General features: G+C 37.6%; 1 protein-coding gene across 4 annotated transcripts in view; it reads left to right on the top strand.

The window, feature by feature from the left end:
- The window catches only part of LOC122549018 (NEDD4-like E3 ubiquitin-protein ligase WWP1), a 158,163-nt gene that overhangs the window by 126,326 nt on the left and 21,526 nt on the right, over positions 1-10,311 (top strand). For all 4 annotated transcript variants that reach the window (XM_043688141.1, XM_043688140.1, XM_043688142.1 and 1 more), the window contains 2 exons: positions 1,417-1,576; positions 7,250-7,383. In XM_043688141.1, the coding sequence (XP_043544076.1) occupies positions 1,417-1,576; positions 7,250-7,383 (294 nt within the window). The remainder of the gene's footprint in view (positions 1-1,416; positions 1,577-7,249; positions 7,384-10,311) is intronic.

Raw genomic sequence — 10,311 nt, 5'->3', positions numbered from 1 at the left:
TTATGGTCACTACTTCCCAATGGCTCCTTCACTTCGAGGTCTCTGACCAATTCTGGTTCGTTACACAATACCAGATCCAGAATTGCCTTCTCCCTGGTCAGCTCCAGCACCAGCTGTTCTAAGAATCCATCTCTGAGGCACTCCACAAAGTCTCTTTCTTGAGGTCCAATACCATCCTGCTTCTCCTAGTCTACCTGCATGTTAAAATCCCTCACAACATCTTTGCGACAGGCCAATTTCAGCTCTTAATTCAACTTACATCTGACATCCAGACTACTGTTTGGGGGCCTGTAGGCCCAATGCAAACGCCTTTCTAGTCTTTAAAAAAAACTACCTTTTCATCACTATGCTTTGCATTCTATCTCTTTATAATGTAATTACTATGTTACTGTCATCTCTTTAATATCATAAACTTCTTTGTTCCAGATATGTCTGGTTATGCTGTACTTAAAATCCTTTTCATAAATCCATTGATAAAATACCCACTGCATTGCTTTCTTTAGCATTCATTATTTCATCAAATAACTCAGATTAATTAGATGTATTTTCCTTTAAAATATCTGTTTCATGTCCCTTGTTAACCCATGTTTCTTCAAGTGAGAAACCATTTCCTTTGTGACAGTAATTTCTAATACTTTCTTACTATTGACATTAGACTGGTCTTTGTAAACCAGGTTCATCCCTCTTCTCCGTTTTGAACAGGATGGTAATACTTGAAATTGTCCAACTTCTTTGAGCCACATTTATGCCCAAGGACATTTGAACAATTGTCACAGTTGAGGTATCTCCATCTCATTTTCTCACAACAATCTAGGATGGATCCAATCTGTAAATGAATTTTATGACCTACACATAACTTCTGAAAGCTATAAAATTTGTCTTTTTTTTTAAATGTTGAGGTTAGTTCAAAACATTGAGTCCGCTAAATGATTTCACAAAAAACATTTATTTTGAGTGAATTGGATTTTGTTAAATTGCAGGTTTGGTTGCAATAGGTTGCCCAAGCTTGTCTAAAGATGAAATAGATTATTAGAAAAGCAAAAAACTGCAGGTGCTTTAAATCTAAAATAAATACAAAAATTGCTGGAACTGCAATTGGATTGGTACAGGATTGGTATCCCATGTGTACAGAGAAAATAGTGAATAATTCAGTTTGAATATTTAGAGACCGTTGACCTAAAATGTTAAATTTGTTACACTTTCTGCAGATACTATCGGACATGCTGAGTCTTGTCAGCATTTTTCTAAGAAGTTGTTATTCTTGCAATTTAATAATTGTTTCATCTATTACCTTTCAAACTTGTAGAGTGGAAATTCAATTTTTGTAATGTAGAAGATATTGGAATATTGACTTTTTTAAATTATCAAGCGATGGATGGTATATTTTAACAGCAATGTTTAATTTTCTTTGCACAGAGAATGGTTTTTTCTACTATCCCATGAGGTGTTAAATCCAATGTATTGTCTTTTTGAGTACGCTGGCAAGAGTAACTATTGTTTGCAGATAAATCCAGCATCCACGATAAATCCAGATCACCTATCATATTTTTGTTTCATTGGAAGATTTATTGCAATGGTGAGTAGATAGTTAATCAGTTAAATGTTCATGCGAGTTTGTGGATAATGAGCTTCAAATCCCTTCGAGCATTCTTGTTATGGGAATAAGTCTGAAGTGAGATGCTGTTTGAATATTATAATTTGCATTCCAGAATTTTCTACATTATACTATAGTCCATTTACTTTCACAAATTAAAGTATTAGCATACTGATAGAATGTGATTGCAAAGAGTTTCTCATCTTCGATTGAATGTCTACAGAAGTTAATGAAGTGAGGTCAGAAATGTTTTTGAAAACCTAAAGGCCAGTCCCTGAGCTACAATTTTGCATGCGATCTAATACACAGTTTCAGTGATACTAGCAGAGCCATGGTAGTTTAATACCTGTGCAATAGTTTGCTTAGGAAATAGGAACAATTTTGTGGTATTTTCTCTACGCTCCCAAATAGGAATGCTAGGAGATTTGGGGATAGCAAGGTTTCATCAAAGCTTTAATGAGATTAGTCAATGGGAGGGGTGATGTGGAAAATAGTTCATTTAATCTATCTGTAATTTAAACTAGAATGATAATTAGATTTAAAAAGAAACTTCTTAAAAAATGCTAAATTGGTGAAATGCGTAAACTACAATTTATTCTTGCTGCCTGTGTGGAAGAGGATAAAGTCAGCAGGGTGTACCACAACACTATGGGCACCCTTGAAAAGGTATGTGTTAGGAGACAGTAGATCCTGTTCTCTGTGGTCCTAACTGGCATCTCTAAAGGTTTTGTTGTATAACTCATGGTGACCATGTTGACCATATATGTTGGTTGTTCGGCTGATCTCCATTCAGAAAAGGATAGATATGACAGATGGTTGTATTTTGAATGAGTTGTTGGCTCAAGATTTGTCTCTGCTTTGATTTCTCCCTGTTTCTGACAGTTGCTTACTTTCAAAGGAAGCCAAATAGTTTTTGTTTCACTTGGTTACTCACCAGTATCACAAACCTGGGCAATCTTCTACCAGGACTTGAAGTTGGAAGCTCTTATGTAAAGCGTCAGTGTTCTTGGAACACTTCCTTTTGTTTACAGTAAGAGCACACCCTTGACTTGACCTGTTCTTAAAGTTCACTTTTCCAAGCAAATTTCAGGCACTCTGATTATGTTACCAGTCGCACTGCATTGCAACTGTTTCCAGATGGTGTTTGGTGAAGCTTGGCATGTCAACTTGGGTGAGCACCTCAGTGTCTGGTGTTTGTTCTGCCATCTGACTTTCAGAAGTTTCCGAAAGTAAATCAACTGGAAACGATTGAACAACTTCTCAGTATGTTGGTACACAATCCAAGTCTTGTACGCACAGAGCAGATGAAGCAGGACTTTTGCTCTAAACGTTCTATTTGATAGGCAGACCAGCATCTCTCCATTGCTGGACTGATATTCAAGGGCTACACTCGCTTTGATAATTCTTGCATGTGTTTCATCCTTAATGTAGACCGCTTAAGAGAGAGTGCTGTCTTCTGCTGTGACAGATTGTGCTTGTGAATTGAAAACTGAAAACTCAGTGAGAAAGAGCTTTCCTGGAGTAAGCTAGTACATTATTTCAGTTTACTTTCTGATGTTTATAAGGCAGAAGTTGTTGAACATATGTTATACTGCCTGACTGACTCTGAATCGGCAGCAGTGCACAGTCATCAGCAAACAGAAAATTGCAAAGTATGTACTTTGAAAGCTTGGTTTTTGCCTAGAATCGTCTCATATTGAGTAATTTCTTATCTGTTGATATTTGATTATAATTCCAGGATCGACATCGTGAAAGGCATTAGAGTGTAGGAGAGTGCTGAAGAGAGTTGGCATTAGAGCTCTGTGTATCTTCATTAGTGGCTGTGAATTGGTCAGAAGACTTCACATCATTCAGAATACCAAGTTAGCTGAATGATAGGAAACAGAAAGGATTAATGGATAATTTTCAGGCTGAAGGAAGATTGTAGTAGTGTCCCATAGATTGGTAGTAGGATCCCTACTTTTACTGTTGTTATATAAATAATCTGGATCTTTAAGAATACAGGACAATTTTAAAGTTTGTGGGCAGTACAAAACATGAAGCATTGTAAATTGTGAAGAGGACAATGTGGAACCTCAAAAGGACATTGATATGTTGGTAGAGAAGGAATATGATGGATGGATGAAATTCATTGCAGAGAAATGTAAAGTCACTGATTCTGATAGGAAGGACCTGGAGGGACAATATAAAATAAAGGATATTGCTTTAAAGGATGTACAGGAACAGAGAGACCTAGGTGTATAAAGGCACAAATGATTAAAGGTGGCAGGACTGGTGAAGAAAACTGTTGTTGAAGCATACAGTATCCTTGCCTATACTAATAGGGACACAGAGTACCAAACAGGAGGTTGTACTAAACCTTTATCAGTCATTGGTTGGACATCAGCATAGTGTTGTGTACGCTTCTGAGCATCAAACTTTAGGAAGGATACAAATACATTTAAAACAGTGCAAAAAAGATTTACGAGAATGGTATCAGGAGTTAGAAATCTGTTATAATTAGAGAACTGGTTCATGAATGTCTTTTAGGGAGGGAAATCTGCTCTCCTTACCTGGTCGGGCCTACATGTGACTCCAGACTGACAGCAATGTGGTTGACTCTCAGCTGTCCTCTGAAATGCCTCAGAGCTGATAAGTTCAAGGACAGCCAGGGATGGGCAACAAATGCTGGCCTTGCTAGTGATGTCATTATGCTGTATAAGAATATGCTTAGACTGACTTCCTTGAAGAGGCGAAAGGTAGTTGAATAAAGTTCTCAAAATTGTGAGATCAGAGAGAGTAAATGCATACTGCCTGGAAATGTGGTGGAGGCACGCTCAGTTGAGGGAATGAAGAGGAAATGAGATGATTATGGTTATGGAAGAAGGCTTGTGATGCTCATTTGCAGAGCCTCTGCAGGTACAATAGTTTGAACAGTCTCCTGCACTGTAAATTCTGTGATTCTGTGAGCAGTGTTGACCTTTTGGCACTGAGGTTCATAGGCAGATTACATTGCACTGTAAAATTGCTTCCTGCTTTTGTGATTTCCATAGGACTGAATTTCATCTGCTGTCTGATTTACCCAAGTGTCTTTTCTCTCTTGAGCATTGGACAGTCCTGTAGCTGGTCTATAATAATTATATTTGTGCACTGAGGAAAAGTTTGGAGATATGTTGATATTCCTCCAATAGTTTCTAGATTACTTAATTCTTTTCATCAAATGAATCTTAATCTTTGCAAGAGATGCTGCTAGTAACATTGAAGTGTGCTACGTTCCGGAATGCAGTGCAGTCATCTTCATTGTAGTGAGAACCCATTTTTTTTTTTTGCTATTCGCAGGAAATACTCAAATTTCTCAGATTCCTTCAGGTCTGCTTGTTTTAGCCTTTTGAGACCTGGAGAACTTAGTGTAATACTCAGTTCTCCATTTACTGGAGGGATCATCTTACAAATGAAACATTAAACTGAGGCTTGCTTACTACTGGAAGAAGAATAGGGACATTCTCCCAGTACTGGGGTAATATTTATCCCTCACCCAACATTACTGAAATAAATTATTGTGCCATTTCACCCTTTTACTCTGTGCAAATTGGTTGTTGTGTTTCTCTATTTAAAACAGTGACTGTACCTCTAAAATGATTTAGAGCGAGTTTCCTTGCTCTAAATCATTTCAGAAAATCCTGAGGTCATGAAAGGCAATGCATTAATGCAAGGTCCTTCTTTAAAATTATTTCCTAATGCTAATAATTGTCTTCCTTCCACCTCTCCCTAAAGTACAGTGTGAACATTGTAAAACAGTAGACCAGCAATCATGAATTCATTTGGCTTCTGTTCAGCACTGATCTCAGAGTTTATGAATTTCCACAGGAGCAAATTTAAATATGTAGAGTTATTTTTAAACACTGTAGCTCCATTGAGAACTTAATTGTGGAGACAATCAAGAATCTCTGAAAGTGAGGGAATCCTTTACTTAAGCACTTTGTACGGAAACTGAATAAAAACCCGAAAGTTCTGAGGAAGGGTCACTGGACCCCAAACACTAATTCTGATTTCACAGATGCTGCCAGATCTGCTGAGCTTTTCCAGCAATTTGTTTTTATATTTGTATGAAGTTGAGTTGGTTTTGCAGCAACTTTCACCAGGGCAGCATGGTTTTAGATTTGACTCTTCCATTATGTGGCAGCATTCTAAGTAAGCAAATGACTGAAGTAGTTACTGCAGTACAGGTGATTGATCATTTGATGAAATCAACTGATATGGCTCACTAGTGTAACAGATATTAGTTCACAGATATTGGTGGAGAAGATGGATCAAACAGTGAACATCAGTTTGAGGGCTGATTATCTGTCAACTTCTGGCATTCGTCAGGAGCAGAACTCTCACTAATCTATCATGTAAGATTGTTGAAGTTTGATCAGATTTATATATGCACTCGTTTTGAATGTATAACATAGACTTTGCAGACATTAAAATCCTGTCAGTTTCTTTCAGTTACTTATAACCAGTATTTTGTTGCAATATTCTATTTTATGTTGAAGTTTATCTATTTGTGAAAATCAATCAGATTTATGTTTTTCAATGACAGTATAGACAGGATCATTCTAGAAAAATTGTGCAGCAGAGAAAGTGCAAATATTTTATTTATAAATGAAGCAAACCTCTGGACAGATTCCAGGGAGGGATATTTTAACCTATTTGTAATGCTTGCAGGAATCTAGAAGAATTTATCAAAAGCTTGTGAATAAATGTTGTCCTTAGAAAATTGAACAAGGTTACAACAAAACTGTAATCAATATTTTTGAGGTGTAAAATATGGAACACATAGTTTGATAGTCAGTAGACCTGCAAACTACATGATCATTTGTTAAATTCGTTCTTCACACAGCAACCAAACTCGCAGCCTGGCACACAGCAACAAGAAAAAATCAATGGCAGGAGGTGGCACTGGGAATCCTTGGGGTCAGGTTTCAACAATCTGGGTGACGGAGATTGAACATTGTAGGTTGAGTGGGACAGCTCAAACATCATCCAAGGTGGAAGAGTTGATATTGTAGAAAAATGGCACAGTGATTGGGATGGGAAAGGGGAAGACTGTCATCTGCCAAGGCAAATTTGAGAAGTTCCTTGACTGATCAGCTGAGACACACCTTGCACCCTTTAGCCCACAGGGCATCATAGTCATACACTATAGATTCAGACCCTTCTGCCCACCACATCTGGAAAAGGTGGTTACTGACTCCCTTCCATTATCGGGTTTCCTGAATATGGGAACCTTGCAGAAAAGTGAGTTTTAAATCAAGCTCTAAAATGCAGTGTTTGAGCCTGATTTAGTTTTGTTAATAAATTCCCCATCCTCCAACAGTAGAATATTTAGATGTTCCAAAGTCCTTTGATATAAATGTGGTATTGGGTGGATATGCTCTGGGCTTGGGTCAAGTTTCTCCTTTCCCTGTTATTGGGATTAATATTTAAGTTGTATACCTCTATCTGATGACTTTCTGGCACACACCATCTCAGAAGTCACATACTGAGAATCTAAATTAAAAAGTGTAGTTGTTACTAACTTATCTGATTAGACTGGTGTGGTCACTTGCTTTTCTGCATTTTATTGGTTACTGTATGACATTTCATTACTTTTATCAAGCAACTCAATGTACAATTGTGTTTTTTCCATAGGCTCTTTTCCATGGAAAATTTATTGACACTGGATTCTCATTACCGTTCTACAAGCGTATGCTGAACAAGAAGCTCACAATTAAGGATTTAGAATCTATTGATCCTGAATTTTACAATTCCCTTATTTGGATTAGGTATGTAGTAATAGAATACTATCTTAAGTAGAATAATATTTTAATTCGACTTTAATGGATAAATGTAAATCATGCACCTCAGCTGAATTTGATAAATTTGTCTTGGGTAGAATTTAGCAACTTGAAAACGATTACCCATGGATTTTTTAATATTTGAATTGATCAGAGTTAAATCTCTGGTAAAATTCAGATTCAGTGACATTCTCCAGGTTGCTGCCAGTGTCAAATTATATTACTGGTCATTGCACCATGAAAATCTCCTTTTCTATTCCTCCATTTGCACCTAGTATCAAACCTTCTAACTATAGTTTCCTTTGGGAACAAAGAGAACTTTGGGAATTAACCGTTTGGTGGAATCATGAATGTGAATCATAAGGCCATAAAATGTAGGAGTAGAAATAGGCCATTCAGCCCATCAAGTCTCCTCTGCCATTCAGTGAGATCATGGATGATCTGATGATACTCAACATAAACAAATTAGCAATGCACAAATATACTCTGCCATCAGATTAGACGCTGCAACTGCTTCCTAAAATTAAGAAATGACTCTGAACAACCTACTCAATTTAAAACAAAATCAAGGCCTAGAGTTCCCAGAGGAGCAAGTGAGGTGAGGACTCCAGAGCTGGTATAACTAGAGAAAATATCATGAGAGCAAAGCAGTCTGAGACTCTGAAACTGTGCAAGAGGAGAATTGCACAAGGAGTAGCTTTCTTTATTTGGCTCTTATTTTAGTACAGGGGAGGAAGCTGCTTGGTGAAAGGTCCAACTTTTGGAACTTGAACAGAGTTTTGAGCTTGAGCAGCCAAACCCTTTCTGTAGTTGTGTTCTTCTGGGGTACATGGTGTACCATGACTTCACATGTAATGCAGGCTACATGCTCTGATTGGTTGAGCTGACCTGCCATCCTGTAACTTTAGAAGCTATTTATTGCAATCAGAATAACAGAAGTTTATCAGTACTCAGCAATTTTGTTCTCTTGTGTAGGAGGTGGACATTGGCACCAATTCTGTGGAAGGTGGCACCTGTACAAGATGAATGGTTTACTCTTGAACAGGGCAGACTAAATATCATTGCAGGAGATTTGTTAGGGCTATTGGGAGGATATAAACTAGATTGGTAGGGAAATGAGAACATAGAAAATAGAACAGAACAGCACACGATCGAGCCTTTTGACCCATGGTGATGTGCTGAACATGATGCCAAATTAAGCTAATGCCTTCTGCTTGCCCTTGGTTCATATCCTTTCATTCATTGCACGGAACCTGAGGGAAATACAGAACAAGGAACTGGAAGCAGAAATTAAACGAAAATCTCTAGTTTGTCTTTCAGAGCTTTTTTAAAAAAAAAAGTACAGCACTGAAATTTGGCTCTGTTAAAAGATGTATATGCAAATAGACATAGAGTAAGTAGAATAAAGATGAGCTGTGAGGGCATGAATGGACATATGGAAGCATAGTGTCAATGCTGTAATGGCAAGGAAGGCAGATAGCGTCCCTGGATTATAGAGTTGTCAGGCAGGAAAGGAAAGAGGATAAAAAGAGTGATAAGTAGAGCATTTTAGATTGATGAATCCATCACGGCTGTAAGGAATGGTAACGTAAAGGTAGGAAGGGTAAATGAAGCATCAAGTGAGGCCATATGGATTGAGCTCAGAAATGAAAAGATGGCTACCACACTGCCAGGAGTGTACTATAGACCCTTAAATAGTGGGAAAGAGAGAAACATTGGTGTCGGCATTTTTTTGGAAACAAAAACAACATGGCAATAGTAGTTGGGCCTTTAACTACCCACTTATCATCTGGCATGCAAATAACATGAAAGGCAGAGAGGACACACAATACTTGAACTACATTCAGGAGAGGTTTGTTTTTGGCAAGTGTGACAAAGAAGACGTAATTCCAGATTTTAAATTTAGGAAATGAAGTTGGTCTGGTGGATGAAATAGCAGTGGGTGACCATTTTGAAGATGGTGATCATATTACAGTTAGATATAGCATCATTATGGAAAGGGCAACAAATACAAGTTCTAAATTGGAACGTAATGCTTTAGGAGGCTGAAAGGAGCACAAAGTGTTGTAAATGAAGTAAAACCAGAAATTAAGAAGCTAAAGCTGAGTGATTTGGCAGAAGTGAAGAGGTTGCAACTACTTGAAAGAAAACCAGTGGCATAGCAATGGAGAGGCATTTAGAAGCCAGATTCCAGAAATATCCCCTCAAAAAAAAAGGTGGGACTGCTAAATTTAGTGATCCAATTATTCTGAAGCATTTGAGGTAAAATAGAGCAGAATAAGGCCCATTTCCTCACAGTCTCAGAGAATGTAACATTTAAGAAACAGGAGCAGAGGAAGTACAGGAATGGAGTAAGAAAGGAAATTAGGAAAGCAAAGTGAAGTTACAAAAATTATTGGCTGGTCAAATTAAGGAAAGTACAAAGATGTTTTATCAGTATCTTAAGAGCAAGAAGATGACTAAGAAATGGGTTATACTTGATAATGTTTGGGTTAATATAGATGTGCCCAGGATTCTAAATAAGTAGTTTGTAACTGTCTTTATTAAAGAGAGGAATGGTGCAGACAGTTGATTTGAAGAAGAGGACTGTGAAATTTTAAATAAAATGAACAAAGTGGAAAAAAAAGACTTGAATGCCCTGATCCTTATGAATGTGGATAAATCATCAGAACTGGATGAATTGTATCTTAGGCTGTTAAGGAAGCTAGGCATGAAATAGCTGATGTTTTGAGGATAAAGCACATAAGCAGTATTTCCACCCTTCAGGTACTATGTGTTGGGAATTCACTGCCCAGTTTGGTGATGGTGGAAACTTTCAACTCCTTTTAGAGTGAACTAGAATCTGCAAAGCATCAGATCAGGTCCTGGGAAATGAGATTAGTGTGTGCAGCTAATTCAGCTGGCATGCACACAATG

The sequence above is a fragment of the Chiloscyllium plagiosum genome, chromosome 4 (assembly GCF_004010195.1).
Source record: "Chiloscyllium plagiosum isolate BGI_BamShark_2017 chromosome 4, ASM401019v2, whole genome shotgun sequence".
Classification (NCBI taxonomy): Eukaryota; Metazoa; Chordata; class Chondrichthyes; order Orectolobiformes; family Hemiscylliidae; genus Chiloscyllium; species Chiloscyllium plagiosum.
Note: the sequence above shows the minus strand (reverse complement) of the source record. Positions and strands in the feature narration are given on the sequence as shown.